The sequence below is a fragment of the Amblyomma maculatum genome, chromosome 6 (genome assembly GCF_055883805.1).
Source record: "Amblyomma maculatum isolate TAMU_Amacu chromosome 6, ASM5588380v1, whole genome shotgun sequence".
Taxonomy (NCBI): domain Eukaryota; kingdom Metazoa; phylum Arthropoda; class Arachnida; order Ixodida; family Ixodidae; genus Amblyomma; species Amblyomma maculatum.
In genome coordinates this window covers 109,019,197-109,040,629 of record NC_139349.1, presented here as the reverse complement: position 1 = coordinate 109,040,629, position 21,433 = coordinate 109,019,197, and the positions used below count along the sequence as shown (strand labels likewise).

The 21,433-nt window shown below is 47.7% G+C and overlaps 1 protein-coding gene across 1 annotated transcript in view; it reads left to right on the top strand.

Annotated features, from left to right (window-relative positions):
• The first annotated feature begins 302 nt into the window (after nt 1-302).
• LOC146186555 (brain-specific serine protease 4-like) overlaps nt 303-21,433 on the top strand; it is a 32,235-nt gene continuing 11,104 nt past the window's right edge. The window contains exons 1-5 of the mRNA XM_084607260.1: nt 303-497; nt 3,327-3,459; nt 4,366-4,615; nt 7,768-8,213; nt 9,799-9,961. Of these exons, the coding sequence (XP_084463386.1) occupies nt 3,357-3,459; nt 4,366-4,615; nt 7,768-8,213; nt 9,799-9,961 (962 nt within the window). The 5' untranslated portion in view covers nt 303-497; nt 3,327-3,356. The remainder of the gene's footprint in view (nt 498-3,326; nt 3,460-4,365; nt 4,616-7,767; nt 8,214-9,798; nt 9,962-21,433) is intronic.

Genomic DNA, 21,433 nt, shown 5'->3' with positions numbered 1-21,433 from the left:
CTCACTGTATATGGGGCACTCACAAATAATGTGGCCTATAGGCTCGTCGCACCCACAGTTTGTACATGCAGGGCTGTTTGCCATGCCTATCATAAAAGATGAAAGGGTACATCTGTCTAGGAAGCCCGCTATGGAAAACCGGGTAACAACATTCGTGGCTGCTTGCACTGCCAAGAAACGTGTCAAGATGCGCATCTTCACTTCGACTTTTGCGATTCAGCGGAATGATTAACAAGATTGGCGATGAAGTGTGGTGCGCCTGCGCATGCATAGGCAGCCGTAACTGTGAAGGCACGTGAACGTTCAAACCACTCGGGCACAGATAGGAGCACGTCGCTCTGAGGCTGCGTCAAAAAATTGTGCTCCGCCGCCCCTTTCAGTTCGCTGGGCGTTCGTCAGTAGCAGCAGCGATGTCCGCGTAGCACACAATGGTGTGAGGCTAAAAGTCGCGGCGCCAGAGCGAATGCCCGGTTCGCTGGTTTTTACGAGTGCTCAAGGTAAGCTCGTTGAATACGCATTGGTCTTTATTAGCGAGTGGACCCATTGCCGCTGTAAGGTTGGCCACGTAATGAAGCACACGAAGTGGGTGCTTCAAAGGAATTAGTTGCGAGGTGCGAATCGCAAATGTCGAAAGCTTCGCATATTGGCGGTCTACTGGCCATGCTAGACAAAGATAAATTTGAAGTGTGTGGGCGTTGCGCCGCATGTGATTTAAGTTTTTTAAATGAATTTCGCATTGTAATTTTCACCCCGGTGGGTAGCCTACGGTGTAGGATGGCGAACGCGCAAAGCGACAATTGAGAAAGCTTGTGCAAATTAGAGCGCAAGGCTAGCAGGTTCAAGTGCATGCGTGGTTGCAATATTTCATCCCTAGAAAAGTGAAATAAATCTAAAGTCGACATAAACTGAACAATACGCTGTTTAATACGAATCTCGTCGCAGAAGTATGTAATAAATGTGGCTTCACTTGGAAGCGAATGCCGATTGAAGTGAGATCTGATACATTTAAATGCAAGGTAAACTAACGGTTGCTCTACTGAATTTTTAGTCTTCGGTTTCAATTGCTCCGTTCCATGTGTGTAGCTCTGTTACAGATTTTTGCTGACAATGTCAGTGATCCAAGTTGGTTTAAATTGCGTTGCGTGTAAAATTTTCCCGCGGGTGACTTGAATATCTGTAGGCGTTTTGCGTTTTCATCTACAGAAAACAAAACTGGTGTTCCTTTTGCTGAGCTGCACCACCTAAAAATTTCATGACACTGCCACTCTCAAGTTTATGGCATGTGAAAAAAATTTTAACGTTTATATTGAGATTGTGCTACAGTCACCATATTCCAGCTTTTCTTTTGTAGCACTATCAGGTTCAATGAGATTGTGCTACAGTCACCATATTCCAGCTTTCCTTTTGTAGCACTATCAATTTCAATGAGATTGTGCTACAGTCACCATATTCCAGCTTTCCTTTTGTAGCACTATCAATTTCAAAGCACTGCAGCGGCCGCCTAGTGAAAGCAGTTGTCCGTCTCATGTTTTCTCATTAACCGTAATTGTACCCAAGATAACTTTATCGGTCCCGTACTCCTTGCATGTCGCCTTTTAATATTGCATCATTATAGCTTCTCATTAGCATAAAATTAACTCGCCGTCTGCTTTCAGCGTGCCCGAAGACGATGCAATCATTTTTGCTCCTTTGGCGGCAATTAATAGTATTTAATTAGCAGAGTACAATCTGTCCCTTGATTAGCCTTCTGTAAGGAAGCTCCTATAGGTGAAGTTTTCCAGTCGGCTGAGAGAATAATAATTGATCTTGCTACGATAGAAAAAGTAATGAGGAGCTACCACAACGGCCAAGCGTCAGCCATTGTTTCATCGGATGGTTGAAACTGCATTATTCAGACATCATCCAACAGAGAGCCGTTCATTTGTCTCTGGCGACCCGTTAATCGTTGACCGCGCGGACGCCTCTCGATAAAGCACCAGCAACGAGTCGGTGCTCTGGCCCTCCACTTCCTTGTCTCCACTGGATGAACGAGAGCTGGCGCTGATTACCAGTCTAAAGACAAACGAAATACGCGCCCTCAAATATTTATCGCGTTCCGGGTCGCATAGCGCACAGCAGAAAAAAACTGCCCCTTACTTGAGGAAGTATGGGTACAGGGCGGGTAAGAAGGTACAGGTGGTGTGGCTCATACAAGCAGTTCAGCGCGGAATTCAGAGGGCCGGCGGTGTCCCGTTATACCGTCGGTGGCTCCGGAGTAACCTTGTCTAAAAACGGCATCACACGCTCAACCTCCGCGACCTTCTTTCCAGGTAAACTTTGTAGGAAGAAGGGCGCTTCGATGACTCGGAGTAGTGGGCTTCCCTCTCGATGACGCTCCGTTCTCGATCCGATACGTGATCGAGGTGCCTATGAAGGCGACGTTCGTTCTCCATGTCCGCCTCTATTCAGGCGTGACCGTTTTTACTTATTATACCTTGCCGGTACTTCGCTATCGACCGAAGAAATTCTTTTCATAACTCAGGAAGACATGACAGGACATTTTCCCCGCGAGATTCCTTCCAGTCTTCCTTCCTTTTTTTATGTTTCCGCACTGTAAGGGGTCGAAAAGGCACGTCACTGCGCGTCGGCGGCAGATTCGTGGGTGCGGAACTGATTCTGCCTGTCGTGCGGGAACATCGCGGCGTGTTGCTGAGCGGGAAAAAAAAAAGTACTAAAACTAGTTGTACCGAGCCACCTCCGGGTTCTGTAGAGAGCGTGCGCGCTCAACGCGGTGTGGTTCCGCGTGCCCGCTTGAAAGTGACAGTCAACGACCTACCGCCCGCCGGCGTCCGCGCGCGCGTGCAAACAAGCGTGCCGCGTTCGGAACTCCCGCCAGCCGCGTCCTTACTATAGGCACACAAAACATAGCCGTTGAAACGGTTCACCGAGTTTGTAGATCGCGTGCCCCGGCAGAGGGTATACGCGTCTATTGAAAGCGACTCTTTTCAAATCCCCAACGGGGGGTAATTGGCTGTGTTTAGAGGTTACCGGTGGCTGACTGTATGTGTGTGGGCACACACATACTGTCACGCTCTGTACTCAGATTCCGCGCATGAAAAATGTGCAAAGAAAAAAAGGGAAGGAAGGTGAGCATGGTTGAGTGCGTGGGCGGTGCCCCGCTGAATCGCTTCTGCATTGGTGTGTATGGATGTTCGCGTATGCGAAAGTGCGTACTTGCGTTTGTGTTATCGATGCTGGTCGGCGGCGTCTGTCGTTTGATGCGATGATGGCCGCCGAGCTCTGTGCACCGATGGGTCACGCGTGTCACTCATGACGATCCGTCCCAGGACTGCTGTTGCCCGGCCACTGGTTGCACGATGAACCTCCAAGCATTATGTCTGACCACGATTGTCCACGCTGCCTCGCTCGCCAGGGGTTACACAATCAACATCACCATCAACGCAGTTGACAGCACGCCAAGTGAGTACGGATGCTAATGCCATGTGGTTTTTAGTTCGAGCTCATGGGATAAAAGTGCGTGTGTAGCATTTGCCGGTGTAATTAGAGGCAGAATTGTCAGGAAGATCTGCAGTACCACGAAACCAAGAGGTTGAGGGTCACTGTGTTATTCGACATGGTGATGGACTGTCGTAAGTAGCAGGGCTTTGCTTCCTCATTCGAGGTGAAACTATAGAAGACTTCATTGTTCAGATGAGTTTTCAGTAACGACGACGCCGTGCACTCAGATCAGAATAATGCTATGCGAGATAATGCTTTTACAATGGTCCTGACAGTGCAGGGAAAAATTGACTTATTGCTCATTGATGCCACCGTTCAGTTTAAATCTCAGCTTTAGGCACCACACTCGTTCAAAAAACGGAAGTCTATCATGGCGTAGGCTTACTTAGGCAGAGATTAGAGGAGACACTATGGCCACTGCTTAGTTTTGAAGGCTCTGCCACTTCTGTAAGGCTTTGCTTAGCACCAAGCCTTATACTTGAGTGTGGGAATTGTGCCCGAATTTAAGTGACGTGCGCCCAAGGAGTTTCTTGAAAGCGCTCACGCTAACGAAAGAGAAATCGTCAGGACTTAACCTGTGTACATGTTTAAGAACGCGTTGTGAATAAGTTGATTATGTGAAGTCCAGTGGGCATGCGTGAAAGTAGATTGGGCGTTTAACCTATTTTTGCTGATTATACTTCGGATGAGAGGCTTTAGGCTCCTCCATTGAAGTGATCAGACCGAAAGTGGTTATATCCAGTATACTTTGAAAAAGAAATGGGAGAGATTACGCGGATAACTGCACTTTGTGCGTTTAAAGTGACCTTCGCGGCTGACCTCTTTGGTGTGTGGGCTTACGTATCGACGTGTCTTTATTCTTTCCAGGGCACATAGACACTTATAGTACAGCACCATTCGTCTACCGCCCCATGCTGTCCATGTGGCGGCCAAAGCCTCCTCCGCGGCCATACTATCATCATCGATCCTATCATCGCCCAAGAGCTCCTTACTCTCACAACTCGTATCGGCCTCGGCCAAAGACGCGCTACTACTACAAGCCACGCTACCCGCCACCACCACCACCTCGGTCGATACTGCGACCGTACCGGAGGCCCTACGGACCACCAGCGTATAGGTGGGTCTTCTTCCACTTTGTTAAGTTACAGTTCAGCGAAAATTCGGGAAGCGTAATCGCACTTCTTTAGGCGCGTAAATAGAACACCCGCATCTCTCCTTCGCTGCCTTTCACTGGCGTGTCGGCTCACCTCACCGTAATCAACACGTTCCCAATGCGCGACAATTTATTTTAAAAAGGACGCTGTTGACGTTTTTATTAAATATTCACTTCATGCTTGTTTCTGAGTATGCTATTTTTTTTTAGACACAAAAATGTGCTATCGCATAGTGCACTCCCTTTGGGAAGTTTCCCGCCACTTTATTTAGACCCGTGTCGTCGACATAGAAAATGACTCCGTGATCACCTTTTTCTATTCAGTGGCTGCATAGCCTATAGCGTCTGAGAACCGCGCGCTGAAACTGCCGACACCTCACTGTGTACTTACGAGATCGGCCGGTGGCGGACAAGAGTATATCTTCTTTTTTTTTTTTTTTTTTTGGAGAAGCCTGTCAGATTATCGGCCTTGTGGTAAAAACTGTGTTAATGAGCTTTGCCGCACACTGCGGAAGAAACTGCTGATCGCGCTTATGGATGTATGCATTCGATAGCGATGACGCTTGTGTGGCCTTCAGTGCTTTGTGTGCTGTCGTGAATGGTACGCTATGAATGCGAACAGCAGTGACGCGCTATCATACTTCATTCAATGCCTGATCTGCGTGAAAAATTGGATGCACGTTGTTCATCAAACGGCGCACTGTGCTGTAGTTTAGTGTTTGTTCACTAACTACGGGTACGTTTCGATATAGTCTGCCGGCTTCCGCCTACAGGCGTCCGCAGGGAATGCCCGCATAATCTTGAAGACGCGTCAGCTTATTGACTGTTTTTGTGACTGAGCATCCTGTCGTGCTTGCCGGCGCCTCACATATCGCATGTGTGATGAAAAAATTGGAGAAAACCACGTGTTTGCATTGTGCTTCGTACATTGACGACGTCCGTCCGTGCGAGTGTCTGCATGAGTGTCCACTGAAGTAAAAAAAAAAATGGGGGCGGGAGAACATTTAACCACCACATTTTAGGTTCTAAGGCTATAGCATGAGTGTCCACTGAAGTAAAAAAAAAATGGGGGCGGGAGAACATTTAAGCACCACATTTTAGGTTGTAAGGCTATATAGCGATAACGGCTCTAGTCTGTGACGCCATTTGCTGATCTCAGTTCGCTTACATGCACCTTACTATTCGCTTAACCACTGACCGTTTAATTTGTGCCTCTATTATCTCGCACATATGTGTTAGCACAGATGCGTAATCTAAACAGTTGCGAAAGACAGCCTGGCATACGTGCATAAACACTTGAGCCATGCATGCATTACAACCGCGTCTGCATGGGCAATGGAATACACAAGATCGAAGGGTTCTGGAAGGTGAAGTTCAGTGATTAACTCCTCACTTTTCTGGTGACACACTCTGCCGAGTTTTAAATTATCATTTCACAATGCTTGAGAATGACACTTCTTGAACAGGCTTCGCCACATAGTAGCTTTACTTTCGCCACAACTCGGTAAAGTTTCCTATAAACAACCTGCACCGTGTGCCTAAGTGACACTGCAATTGTTCCATAGCGCACCTAAAAATGCTGCCGTTAGCAGCTTGGTTCGCGATAAACTACCGAGCATATTCGGCATCATTGTAGATACGCATGTGACAGATAACGTCCTTGCCCTGGCGCTCTGGATGTAGCCCAGTTATCTGACACACGCCATGCAAAGCTTCGACAGAGCGTGCAATCTGATTCCTGTAAGCTCATGCAGGCGGCGGAAAAAGGCCCCATGAAAGCGCCTCAAAAGTATTTGCTCTTCTCGCCAGGATGTGTTACGGCGCGGCGATCGACACAGCGAACTTCATTGCAGGCTGCCTATAAGCTGGCTTTTTTGCTTGACATTAGCGCTCGGCAACTACCACAAATTCAAGGAACTGAAATTAGAGCGAAACGGCTTCATCGGCCGCCTAACAAGCATAACAGAGCGTAAATGTCGTTAGAGCTTGTGGTTCTGAACTTGAAAGGGAGGACTCTGCACCCGCATTTGCGCCTAGCCTTTATAGCTTTTAGCGCTGGCTTAAATCAGACCTCTTATATTTTATACGACGTCCGCCGTTGCGCTGTCCTTGATTATTCCAACCGTAGTGAGCTACTGAGACGGCAATATAGAATTTCTTGAGCGCTCCTTTTTACGTCACTCATTACGCCTGGCTGGTATCCGCTAGTCCTGGTATGATGTGTGCATTACCTTTACGCTATTTTCGCAGTTGTAGAAACATTGCTTCCGGTAGAAATGACGTGTTTTCTCTCACGTGACCCTGGCTGTTAGTCTGACTTGTTTTTCTACCTCCCTTCAGTGTCCCTTTAAAGAGAACTTTAAAATGGCCGCGGACATACGTTGCTTTATTTTTAAACAAGAATAAGAAAGATTCATGAAAGGTGGTTTCGGATATCAAAGAAAGATTGAGAATGTGCTGACGAAACCGTTTTAATTGACCTGTATATAATATTTGTGGTCTAATATAGAAAACAAATTGGCAGACAGGGGAGAAATTTCCTACTGATTCACAAAAGCAAGCGTCTTGATATGAGCCAATAAAGTACCCATATCTTTAGACAAAGCTCACTATCGTGAAACAAGTCTGCTCTGTATTTTCGAGCGGCAAGTAGCTTCTCACGTACCAGCTCTTTCGCTTTCACTTTAACTACTTTCATTGTTAGAACGAAACCCTTTCAGCATTTTCCCTCGCTTTGTGAAGTCTGGTCAAATTGGTGCTAAGTGCAAGGACCTAGCATCAGCATGTGCTATCATCAGTTTGCTGCTAGCTTTGGTTGCATTTATTGCGGATAGCGGAAGCTTTCTTTCAAAACGGCGTTTGAGTTTAACATAATGGAACGTAACATTATTTGCAAACATTAAATCTTCCCTAAAGGAAGCCAATAACTGCTTAAAAGGAATGAAGACCTTCCGATGCTCGCTGAATTAGCAACTTTTCCTGCTTCGCTCGATGCACTTCCGTTTTGGGTAACTGCCGCTTCCTCTAAGCCTACCGAGATTGAGGTCTGTCTGTGAAATCGCGCGTGCGATGATTCTCCATCCGTGTTCTGCACGCATGCTCTTGACATGGCGCAGGCCACCGTATCAGACCCCGCCCTTCGCGGCAAAGCCGGCGCCTCACATACTAGCAGCGCCGGCTGCCCATCCGAGACCACCACTACCACCACCCACGGAGTCTTCCCCGCCGGGAGCTCCTCTGCTGCCGCATGGCGTCGCCGAGACGACCGATGTCGCCGAGAGCGGTGGCACTGCTGCGGCGCCCGGACCCTCTTCCTACCAGCCGGCGGCGTCCTCGGGCGGCCTCACCAAGTTTCTTCGGCGGCCGCCCTTTGCTCGCCCCGGAAGAACGGGCAGTGGAGCGGATGCCTGCTTCGGCGGCTCCCGGTGTACGTTCTTCCTGCACTGCTGGATGGCCGGTGGGTCGTTGGGATCGTCCTGCGGTCCCTTGCTCTCGTGCTGCATCACGCCGTCGGACGCAGTCATCAAGCCGCGCTTCTACGGCCCAGTCAAGAACGACCCATGTAAGAAGCTGCGCATGCGCCCTGTGAGCGGGCCCCATTTGCGAGTACGAGTCAGTGTGTGTGGATAAGATAACAAAGTGAAGACTTAATATATTGCTGGGGATAGCGTAGCGCCCATCGAAAGCAAGTACTGAAGGGTACAAAATAAGGAAATGGGAAAGTAGAGGAGCGTGGACTAGGTGACAAATGCGTGTTGATGTTACGGAAGGTATGTACTCTTCAGATAAGCATTGTAGTAGTAGTAGCAGCAATTAGAGTAAGCTTGTATGTAAACGAAACGAGACCCCACTGTTGAGGTGGCACAACAGGGTGAACAGGTGAGGTTGTTTCTGCATATACGAAGGGCGGTTGCGCCTGATAACGCGGTCGAGTATGGGCGGATAGAAATCTTTAACTCACAATAGCATGTACTGCGCTTAACGCTGCAAATGACGATGTCTCCCTGTTTTGAAAGCAGGCTTAACTCGAAATATTGCTACGTTAACTGCAGATTCTGCCTTCTTCCTTGATCGGCTTCCAGCCAACAAGGGTATGCAGAGAAGGTAAAACAAAGGGATGCATCTCCCGTAGTCTTGCTATTGGATAATTGCGGTCGTAGGATGCCGCGTAGAATGAGTCTATAAGCTGTATGAATGCAATTAGTCTACTAGCGCTGTTCGATCTAGCGCGGAGGTCCCACACTGAGAATAAGCAGCCCATACGTGCCGTCTGCAAGGTCCGTCCAAGTCCGACACCATAATAGGCCACCGTTCGGCGCTTGTTGGCCTTCTAACGACGTCCTCTGAAAGGCTTGTTCTCATGCAAGCGCTCGAAGAAATTCTGGGGCAATCGACAGCGTAGTGGCGAAAGATGTCCACGTTCTTATAATCTGGTTGCTCGAGCCACTGGGGCCATCTAAAACCGTTATACATCGAGGTTGCAGAAATCGCTAGAATGACAGTAGTACAAAGTCGCCATAGAATTCCACTAGTATTTACCAAAACTCACCTTGTGAATAGCATGTCTGCTTTGCTTTGTAACCATCACTGCAGAGTGCGTGAAGGTGGAGCTGCATATACGCGATGTTTTAAGTGACACGCGGTAAGCTGGGTTCTACCATTAAAGAAAAAAAAAAAAAAAAAAACATTCGCTCGTCGTCGGAGGTGCCCCATGATTAGCCAACCAGACACATGCAGTCAGTTTTTCAGTTTTGTTTCATTGCTGCCGAATAATAAACCGTAGACAGTACTTGGTATTTACGTCAGCAAGCACGTGCCATCTTGATCGTCGGTCAAATCACAAAAAAGGTCAAATCAAGGATCCACAGATACTATTTCGCTACGCAGATGAACGCACTGTAGAAAACGGCTTCCATTGCCCGTACACTGCTTACGCTAAAACGTATGCCATCACTATAAATCTATAAGCATAGCTCTAAGAACATTGCCCCACCAGCTATATACTGCGCGATTGCGATTCGTAGCATATTGCACCAAGATTTTGAGTGCTTGTTGAACGTGTTTTTTTTTTTTTTTCATCGCTGCGGTCTTCGCGTTGAAATTGGCCTGTGCGCGCTTTCACGCACGCGGCCTTGTTCTTGTCGCAGACTGCGGTCGCAGTGGCGGCCGCATTAGCCGGATCGTGGGCGGAAAAGAGGCAGAGTTCGGCCAGTTTCCCTGGCAGGCCTTCATCCAGGTAGCCGGCAGCCGCTGCGGAGGCACGCTCGTCTCCCGACAGCACGTCGTCACCGCCGGCCACTGCGTCGCCAAGTGAGACTCCGCTTCTGATCGTTTTTTTTTTTTTGTATGTTTGCTCTATCAATGTTGACGGTGCATTGGAGCTGGAGCAATTGTTTTGGCACCACAGCGACTTATGTGTATGGGAAGCTACCACGCACGTTTTAATAGGTCGCATTAATAGCGGCCTTTCTGTGTACACAGCGATGAATCGACAAAACACAACAGAAAAGGAATGGTTATATATGGAGAAACTGATTCTCATACGCTGATGCGAAGAGCTTTTCTGCAGGAAGCTCTTGGTCAAGAACGACATGCCTGCGAAACTGTTTCGCTTTATTCAATACCGAATGAGCCGGAGCAAGTTGTTTGGTTACTATACCCCTTATGTATTCATTATTAACAAATATGTTTCCAGGATGCACTATACGTGCCCGATGAAATAGTTTCGGTTAATTCAGACACAAAAGGACATGTATAGAAAAACGTTTAGGTAAATACTCTATATTCACAAATATCTGAACCAGGCATCCCAAAATCCAGTATCCTTACCTCAAGAGCACTATGCTCTCCCGGCTCTACAGGACTGCATCTAGCTTCTCTTAAAAACTTAATGGCGAAAGCCTTTCCTCCTTCTCTTATGCCGCTATCTTTCATGTTTGTGCACTAGTTATTTTTCTTTTGTTTCGTCGCGATATCGTCAGCTCGGAACTCCTCTCCTCGATATGCAAGACTGAGTTGACTTACATGTGGCCTTAGGGGGCTTTTTATAGGAACTAGGCCTGCCCAGCCGAACGGTGAAATTATGTCGACGTCCTAACCTATTGCGACGTCCTGACCACGAAAATTTATGTATTACACTACCCTCATGACCGAGGGCATTACAGAGGTAGTGGGCATCGTATGTTACACCAGAACATTCTCAAACAATGAGCAAGAATGACAAAGGTAACAAAAAAGAACACAAGACAGGTCGAACTGTGAAATGCGTACCACGAATAAGAACAAACACTACTATAAAGCGAGCAGAACTGTTCTGAACAGCTTCAATGACATCGATAAGTCTGCTGAGCTGGGTCTGAAATTGGTGATGCATATTCCAACTTTGGACGTACAAGAGTGATATTTAGTTCGAGATGTAACAGATATTGCGAAACATTTCGCCTTAGATAGCTAACAGTTTGGTTTGCATTGTTTACTGATTATATGGACTCCCAGGTACTTATATGAACATATATGCTCTGAACAACTACCATTAATTATGTATTCTGATATTTGGGGGGCAATTGAGCGGCGTGAAATTGTCATGTGCTTCTGTTTATTAATATTAAGTCCTTAACAATATGTTGCACCAGTTAGAAATACTGTTGCATCTAGGTTTAATTAAGAGTTTATTCTTCCTTCTCCTCTACCTCTATATCGCGTATTTCAGTGCTTGTTATAATTATGAAATATTAAGGAATACTTAATGAAAAAAGATATAGGCGGGAAAGTTTTCTTCCAACTTTTAATTCTGGTAAATTAACGCAACATGTCTGGAGGGAAACCCTGGTTGTACGACAGTAACTGGAAGCTATAAAGTGAGCAGATCTATTATGAATAGCTGCAATAGCATCGATAAGTCTGCTAAGCTGGATCCCAAATTACTGATGCGCATGAATGCAGTCGTCGGCAAATAGTTCACAACTCAGCAAACAGCCAGAATAACAAAATTAACGCATGAGGGGAGGTTATTTATATTCTCTACCGTTCTACCACACCGTTCGTTTGGGGATGATATGGCGTGGAGTGGCGAAAACTGCAGGAAGTTCTTCGACAATGTCCGCTGTGAATTGGCGTCCACGGTCACTAATGATGACTGCAGGAGGGCCGTGCCGAAGAATGACGAGTCGAAGTAAGAAATTTGATACTTCAGACGCAGTAGCGAATGGTATCGCGGCTGTCTCACAGTAGCGGGTTAAATAATCAACGCACACAAGAATCCATCGGTTTCCTTTAGAGGACCGTGGAAAAGGTCCAAGAAGGTCAATGACAACTTGCTCAAACGGGGCTGTTGGAGGTGTGACTGGCTGCAGTTTTCCATGTGGGCTTGAAGTCGACAGCTTAAAGCGCTGACATTGCACACAGGTGGCTACATATCGCTTGATCGTTGAACGCATCTTCGGCCAGTAAAATCGCTGCTGTGTGCGGTGGAGTGTTCGGGCCACTCCCAGGTGACCAGACGTGGCGTCATCATGCGTCATTTCTAGAACTGTGATATGTAGACTTTCCGGAACGACAAGAAGCATACGCGCTCCCCCAGAGGCGAAATTTTTCTTGTAAAGCACTCCTTCGCGAATGCTAAATGTGTTCTTCATAGGATTGTTGGCGGAATCAAACAGTGAAGTTAATGTTTTGTCTTTGCGTTGCTCGGTTCGGAAAATTCGGAGATCGGGGAAGGTTTGTGCAATTGGAGCCAAATATTCATCGAAATTGTCTGAGTCATTATCAGTCGTTTGAAGCGGCAAACGTGAAAGGCAGTCAGCATCTGAGTGTTTATGGCCGCTTTTATGCACCACAGTAAAATTAAACTCTTGTAGGCGTAAAGCCCATCGAGCGAGCCGCCCACAGGGGTCACGAAGACTCACGAGCCAGCAAAGGGAATGGTGGTCGGTCACAATCGTGAAAGCATTCCCGTACAGATAGGAACGAAAGCGCTGTACAGCGAAAACAACGGCTAGACATTCTTGCTCCGTAACCGTGTAATTTCTTTCACATTTACTCAACGAGCGGCTGGCATACGCTATCACGTGCTGATCGCGTCCATGGCGTTGTATGAGTACAGCGCCGATACCGATACCACTTGCGTCAGTGTGTACTTCAATTGGAGCTGATGGGCAGAAGTGGCGGAGGATTGGGCCCGAGGTCAAAAGAAACTTCAGATGACGGAAAGCTGAGTCCCATTCGCTGGTCCAATTGAATGGTGTATCTTTATGCAGTAGACTCGTAAGTGGGTAAGCGATGTCTGCAAACCTTGGTATAAAGCGTCGAAAGTACGAGCATAGCCCCAAAAAGCTCTGCAACTCTTTTACTGATTTGGGCACGGTAAAACTTTTGACGGCTTCAATTTTCTTGGGATCTGGTCGAACACCTTCTTTGTCAACTAAGTGACCAAGGACAATTGTTTCACGATCGCCAAAATGGCATTTCTTTGCATTCATTACAAGACCAGCTCGTTCCATGCAATTAAGTACGATATCCAGACGGCTGTTGTGCTCACTAAATGTTTTGCCAAAAATTAATACGTCGTCCAAATAACATAAACAAATTTGCCACTTTAGTCCACGTAGAATTGTATCCATGAACCGCTCGAATGTGGCAGGTGCATTACATAATCCAAAAGGCATAACGTTAAATTCGTAAAGTCCGTCTGGTGTTACGAATGCCGTTTTTTCTTTATCTGCAATGTGCATGGGGATTTGCCAGTAACCGGATCTCAAGTCAATAGAGGAAAAGTATGAAGCTGAGTGCAGACAGTCAGTTGCGTCATCTATCGTGGAAGCGGGTAGACATCTTTCTTCGTGACTGAATTTAAACGGCGGTAGTCAACACAAAACCTCCATGTGCCATCTTTCTTTTTAACAAGGATAACTGGAGCTGCCCAAGGACTACAGGACTCTCGAATAATGCCGCGCTTTAGCATGTCTTGAACTTGCTCATCTATTACCTTACGTTCAGTTGCTGAGACTCGATAGGGCTTCTGACGTATTGGAGGGGCGGACCCTGTGTTGATCGTGTGATGAATACGACTGGTAGGCAGTGGCATTGAGTCATCCTTGGCAAAGTCGAACACTGTCACGTGTTTCAGTAGTAGTTCCACTAGAATACGACGCTCAGTTGTAGAGACTTACTAATCATAGCCGTAACTTGGGTCTCCATGCCTGGTCGCACCTGTTGCTCAGTGACAGAGCTGTTTAACGCCGCGACGGAACCGGATATGCCTTCCTCGAAACGGGCGAGTTTTAGGCCCCGAGGCAACACAGTTGGCTCTTCGGAGTGGTTCACTGTCCATAGCTCAGTGCGGCCTTTAGTCACGGGAATGACGCAACGAGGCACAAGGATACTCTTCTTAGAGCAGGTGAATCTCGTAGGTTCTACTATAGCCTCAAAAGATTCGCACTGGTTCCGAATAGAGAAAACCCGCACGAATGCTGCAGATAACGCTGGCACAATTGTCTTCTTCCACAGCAAATGCTCCAAATTCAGGTGTCGAGTCATCCACAAGAACCGAAAGTAGTGAAGGATTCAAAGCAATCTCTCCCGAACCACAGTCTAAAGTTGCACCACACTCTTGCAGAAAATCAATCCCAAGAATCACATCATGCGTAGACCGAGGCAGTACTGCAAATTCTACTCTAAACTTGAGGCCGCCAATAACAACATCCGAAGCACACACACCAAGAGGAACTAAAGGTTCACCACCGACACCACGGAATAACACTGCACGGTCACCACTGAACATTACTTTTCTACCTAAACGGTTCTTAAAACTCAAACTCATAACAGATACTGTAGCACCAGTGTCCACAAGAGCCATTGTTTTCACACCATAAACAAACATTTCCAATTTGTTCTTTAACATAAACACGGGCAGAGGTATGGACGTCATCGACTCGCCGGCGGCCTCACCTCCATCGGCCGCGCCCCCTAGTTTCCCGGAGGCGGCGGGGTAGAACGACGTCGAGGGGAAGGTGACCTCCGCGGGCGCTGGGGTGGCGGCGTCACACTACGATCAGATGCAGGAGATGAATTCCGCAAATGTGTCGAATGGTGTGAGTCCCCAGTAGGCATAGTCGGGGATCGTTGTTGTTCGGTGTGCAGCCGTCCGTGAATGTTCGCGTGGGGTCGGTAATCTTGTACAGTTGGAAAACGACGGCGGCAGTATCTAGCGATATGCCCCGCAATGCCACACCTGTAGCACACAGGTTGAGGGCGCCAGCGATCAGCATAAGAGTCCTCACTAACAAAGTCGCGACGTTGGTTGTAGCGAGGCTCTCGCTGCTGACAAACCACATTTTCAGAGTAGGCGGGCCTCTTTTCCATCGGCTGGAGCCTGGTGGTCATAACGTTGAGTATAGCTGCGCTGATCGTCCATATGAGAAGCGCCGCTAGGTTGAACCCACGGAGTGGACAGGGCGGCAACATTTGCCTGCGGTGCACAACTCTGCCGCACATATTCTTCACTACAGATGGCGTCCCTAGATCTTGACAATTCCTCGCGTACAATCTCTCGTATCATATCAGCCATGAAAACTGAAGGACAGGCTTCAACACTGGCTACAGAGGTAACATTGGCCAGTCTTCCGAATTTGGGTGTAATTCGTCGCAGCTTGAGAGCCTCAAATGTTCTACAATGCTTTATAACATCAGCGGTGGTGCTCAGGTTCTCTTTGCTAATAAGAAAATTATAAACGTCTTCCGCTATTCCTTTCAGGAGGTGACCGACTTTGTCTTCTTCAAGCATAGTGGGGTTGACGAGTCTGCATAGCTTTAAGATGGCTTCGATATATGCAGTACAAGTTTCTCCGGGTACTTGTGCCCGGTGAAACAAAGTTTGTTCAGCGCGCTTCTTCTTTGCAGGTTCATCTCCAAAATTTTTTTTGATTTCGCTGGTAAAGATAGCCCATGTACTTAATGAATCCTCGTGATTATCGAACCAGTCGAAGGCAGTGGCGGCAAGGAAGAACACCACATTAGCCAGCTTAGTAGCGGCGGTCCAGTGATTGTATTTACTCACTCTTTCGTAGTGCTTCAACCACTCATCAACGTCCTCCTCAGGTTTTCCGGAAAAAGTACGCGGCTCTCGATAATGGGGCCAGTTGTTCGCCGTGGATGGTCCTGGCTGCTCGGTACTGCCGTCTTCAGCCATGTCTGACGGCATTGGTGGTAGGCCAGCAAGTCTACGGCTTCTTCGGTAGATGAAACGCTCCGTGGTCGCTACCCAAGCAACTCCACCAAGATGTTACGTACTTTGTACGCGATGTTACGTACGTTGTACGCACGGGGGGTTTATTTACAGGGATCGGTACAAAGAGGATTGCGGCGAAGCGTACAAACGTTCCTCTGCCCTTGCTCTTTCTTCTTCTTCACCGATCTACCCGACCGCTCTTTTTCATCTTCCGTCGACGTTCTACGAAGGCGCGTGACTATATATATATATATATATATATATATATATATATATATTGGAATGAGTAAGGCCCCTAATGCAGAGCCTTGAAGAACACCAGAGTTTCCTAAACAATATGGTTAGGCGCAGTTCAGTATCTCTTACATACTGAGAAGTTAGTTTGAAAGCATTCAATCCGTTTCAGTATAATAGGGTCGATATTTAACAGGCTGATATTTGTTAATAGTAAGTTATGAGAAACCTTATAAAACACTTTGGCGAAATCGTGTAAAATGCAGTCAGTGAGCATATTACAATCAAGGGCTGCAGCTATGTAATGTGTAAAAGAGAGAAGTTGAGTTTCACAAGCGTGGTATTTACGAAAACCATGCTGAGACAGACCGAGTTAGATTCGAGGAAAGAGACATGGTTGGAGTAGATGATACAAGATTTTGCAAGGAATTCTAGCTCAGGCGACTATTTTTAATAATGTTTTTTATTGCATCAGAGCATAATGTAATATGTAAAAACTTTAAAGAGTGTATTCAATGAAAGAAAAAAAGGTTGGCTGTTCTAATAAAGCTCAAGAGAGCGATGATAAGGCCCTTGTGTTCATGCAATGTATGATGAGTTGTTCAGCGAAAGGCCCACTGCCGTCAGGTGCCGAATTCCCGTCTGCTTCAGTGCTGGGCAAACCCACGACCAGTGGTGAATATCTGCATCATGATCTCGTGACTTGCAGACAGGACATCCTGGACGTTGATATAAATATCCATATTGAGGCCATGTTCGTGTCACAGCAGGTGTGAGGGCAACCCCGACCTGAATCCTCCGTAGCGCAACCTCCTCTGCGCGGGCAAGACCTCTGGGGAGGGTTACTGCACACGGTGGGACAAGAGTACGTGTGCGGCGCCGGAGGTGCTCCTTTCTTGTGAGAAGCAGAGTGGCATCATCCATAGTGAGGAAGCGTATCATTGATCAAGGTAGAGTCCCCTGGCGGGTTGCAGAATCTGCAGAGGTTTGTGAACTGAGTAGGTCACGTGGGGCCCACTCAATTCGAATGGTTTGCGAGATGCGAGCCGTCAGACGATGTATATTCTGGCATATTTCTGGGCTGGGACTGACGCGTCGGAGCAGACTTATTGCTTGTAGGGCATCGGTGCGGATGACAATTTTGGCTGGTAGTAAGGTTGCGACGGAGAGAGCGAAGCGCGTCTAGGACGGCAACCAGCTCAGCGCAGAAAGTTCAGGAGATTGGTCGGTAATGAAGAGGTGATTGCGGATTGCCTGATTATAAATCATTATATATTGATTATAAGTCGAGCGGGGCAGCCTCCCACCGCTTTGGGGCCGGTCTGTGATAAAGTGATAATGGGTATTTCTGGTATGCGTTATAATGCCCACACTGCGTGGAAGAGTGACCGGAGGCAGAGTGGTCTATATGTATTGTGTATGTCTAGCAGAAATGATGTTCGTCTAAAAGCTATTCAAAATCGAGGAAGCATAACATTTTGTTTTCAAGGAACTTCATATTTATTTTTTGGCAAACCAGCTGTTCCTGAAAGACGTCAGTAACCTTCGCCATAATCCAGCTTGCGTCTTGTTGTTGATACGGTAAAATGCTAGACAATCATCCTTATATCTGAACCCTGTGGGCAAAATATTCTTAAGCTGAAATGATGCCTTCGAACTGCCGTGAATGTGTTAGTTCTTCCCATGACTTTTTTCACACATTGTGGTATATAACAGAGGTCAGCAAGTGCAAGTGATACTCAGAGCCACTGGCCAACGATGTCACCCTGGTTGGGCGTGCTGTTGCTGGAATATCAGGGACGAGACTTGAATACATGCTCTCACTCAACAAAGACACATAATTATTCAATGATTTAGAACTTGCTCAACAATTACCGTAGCCATACGTGGTAGGTGAGGATTTTAAAGGGCAGTCCGCTTTCTGAGGGAGTGAGCGCACTCACACAAGAGGTCAAATTACAGAGGATTTTATATCAAATAACATATGTCTGTTGAACACGGGAAATATCACATATCGCTGCCCCAGATCGGGCAAAATGACGTGGGTTGATTTAGCCTTTTCATCACCATCTATTTTAAACGATTTTAATTGGGTTGTTTTAGATGACTCCAGGGAGAGTGGCCATTTACCAGCTATTTCAAAGTTATCATTCTCTATACCGATCATCTCCACAAGGATACAGTGTTGAAAGCTTCACCTCGCTGATTGGTCACTTTTTAAAACAAATGGCACATTAGAAAAACAATACTCCGAAGAATTAACTATAGAAGAAATAAATGAAAGCCTTTATACATGCATATATCAGCAGCTTTAGCAGCCAATTCGCAAACATCAAAACACGTAAAGAAAAAGCACAAGATGTGGTGGACTGAAGAGCGTAAATCAGCAAAAAAAAAAAAAAAAAAAAGAGCCAGAACAAAGCGCGGGGCGCCGATCCATCGATACCCAACCGCAGAAAACTTAATTACCTTTAAAAAGACCAGAGCCAGAGCGCGATACGTCCGCCGAAATGCAGAGAAATCCTCGTGGCATAAATATGTATCGTCCTGCAAATAAAGTTCGGGAACAGGTTAGAATGTTCACAATAGATCATACCCCATTTACTTTTCCAATGCTGACGACATCCGGAACACAAACAACACTCGAAGGAGAGGCGAGCTCTTCACACTATAGACACGCTTCAAAAACTCTAGGCAATAGCAGAAAAACAAACTTCCTTTTAGTCCAGCCCCGCCGGGGTGGCGCAGTGGTTACGGCGCTCGACTACTGTTCCCGAGGATGCGGGATCGAATCCCGGCCTCGGCGGCCGCTTTTCGGTGGAGGCGAAAAGCAAGGCGCCCGTGTGCTGTGCGATGTCAGCGCACGCTAAAGAACCCCAGGTGGTCGAAATTTCCGGAGTCCTCCACTACGGCGTCTCTCATAGCCTGAGTTGCTTTGGGACGTTAAACCCCACAAACCAACCAACCTTTTAGTCCAGGCACAAATGAAGAATACAACAAGCTAATAACATTGCAAACACTAAATTCAGTATTATTGTGTAGTAAAAATACAGCACCAGGTTCAGCAATGTACATTGCTATGCTTGCGCATCATTCTGAAGCTGCCGTAGATGCCCTGTTGAAATTCCTAAATAAAATATTGTCACAGAAGCCAGTGAAACTGGTTCAGCAGGTTTACTTACAACTAAGTAAAAGTACCGGCAAGATCAGGCACGGAACCGACTGGCGGGCGAGCACCGAAAGCGAAGAAGACGAGCACGTGCCAGTCTCCCGAGCTCGCCACATGGCGGCGCCAGTAAGATAACATTGCGGCATTGCCCCTCCCGGTGGGAAAGGCATCGTCCCGATGCCGAGTGGCGAGGTCGAGGATAACCCTGGTCGGCGAGGATGCGCGTTTACATCAAGTAGTTAAAGGAAGCAAAGAAAAAAAAAAACATGTAGCTTGACCTAGCGGGAGTAGAAGGGCTTCATCCTGGCGACATGTACGACTTCCGATTGTGCTTGCCGTCGGGATGAGCGAACAGTTCCTTGCGGTGTGACTTCGTAGCTGACGTCGCTGAGTTTGCGTTGTACTTCGTACGGGCCGAAGTAGCGGCGCAGAAGCTTCTCGGAGCGACCCCACTGGCGAACAGGTGTCCACACCCAAACCTGATCGCCAGGGTTGTAAATTACCTCCCTGTGACGAAGGTTATACCGTCGAGCATGTTTAACTTGCTGTGTCTGGACTCTCAGTCTAGCCAGCTGGCGAGCGGCCTCGGCATGCTGGACGAATTGGTCGGCCCCGGCAATCGATGGGTGGGCAACATGTGGTAGTAGCATTGCGTCCAGCATAGTGACAGCTTCGCGACCGTACACCAAACGAAACTGTGTAAAGCGGGTCGTTTCCTGGACTGCGGTGTTATAAGCAAATGTTGCATACGGTAGTATCTGGTCCCAGTTCTTATGATCTTCGGTTGGTTGGTTGGTTTGTGGGGTTTAACGTCCCAAAGCAACTCAGGCTATGAGAGACGCCGTAGTGGAGGACTCCGGAAATTTCGACCACCTGGGGTTCTTTAACGTGCACTGACATCGCACAGCACACGGGCGCCTTGCTTTTCGCCTCCATCAAAAAGCTGCCGCCGAGGCCGGGATTCGATCCCGCGTCCTTGGGAACAGTAGTCGAGCGCCGTAACCACTGCGCCACCCCGGCGGTCGACGTACATAGAAAGCATATCGGCGATAGTCTTAGTGAGTCGCTCAGTAAGGCCATTCGTCTGAGGGTGGCAAGCTGTTGTTCTGCGATGACAAGTGCCACTGAGCCGCATCACTTCCTGCGTTAGAGCTGAAGTAAATGCCGTGCCTCTGTCAGTTAAAACGATCGCAGGGGCACCGTGACGAAGGACCAGATTAAAGATGAAAAAGTTCGCAATATCAGTAGAAGTGCCGCTGGGAAGAGCTTTCGTCTCACAATAGCGGGTTAGATAATCTGTGGCGACTATTATGTACCTGTTGCCCAATGATGACGTAGGAAATGGCCCGAGCAAGTCCATACCGACTTGGTGAAAAGGTACTCGCGGAGGAACAATAGGCTGCAGCAGGCCGGCCGGCTTGACAGGTGGTATCTTCCGACGTTGGCAATCACGGCACGTCCTAACATAGCGCTGAACCATAGCGGCAAGCTTGGGCCAGTAGTACTTTTGTCGTACTCGTGCCAAGGTGCGCGAAAAACCGAGATGTCCGGCAAGAAGCTCGTCGTGGCATGCCTGCAAAACGTCGGTACGGAGCGGCGTTGGGACAACCAGCAGATACTGAATGTCTGTGGAAGCGTAGTTTTTCTTGTAGAGGACGCCGTCACGCAAGCAGAACGACGACAGGCCACGCGTGAAAAGGCGAGGCGGCGATGAGGCGGTTCCTTCGAGGTAATCGATGAGGGGCCGCAGTTCTGTGTCGTCTCGCTGCTGTTGAGCGAGATCGGCGTCGAGAGAGAGCCGAGAAAGACGGAGTCATCTGTTTCACTTGAAGAACACGGGATAAGGTCTCGGGATAGGCAGTCAGCGTCACTGTGTTTCTTGCCGGACTTGTACACAATAGTGACATCGAACTCCTGTAAGCGGAGACTCCAGCGGGCTAACCTGCCTGAAGGATCTTTAAGGTTCGCTAACCAACAGAGTGAGTGGTGGTCGCTGACCACTCTAAATGGCCGACCATACAAATACGGCCGAAATTTTGTTACCGCCCACACAACTGCAAGGCACTCCTTTTCACTAGTAGAATAATTCGCTTCGGAACGAGACAGGGTGCGGCTGGCGTAAGCAATCACCCGCTCAACGCCTTCTTGCCACTGA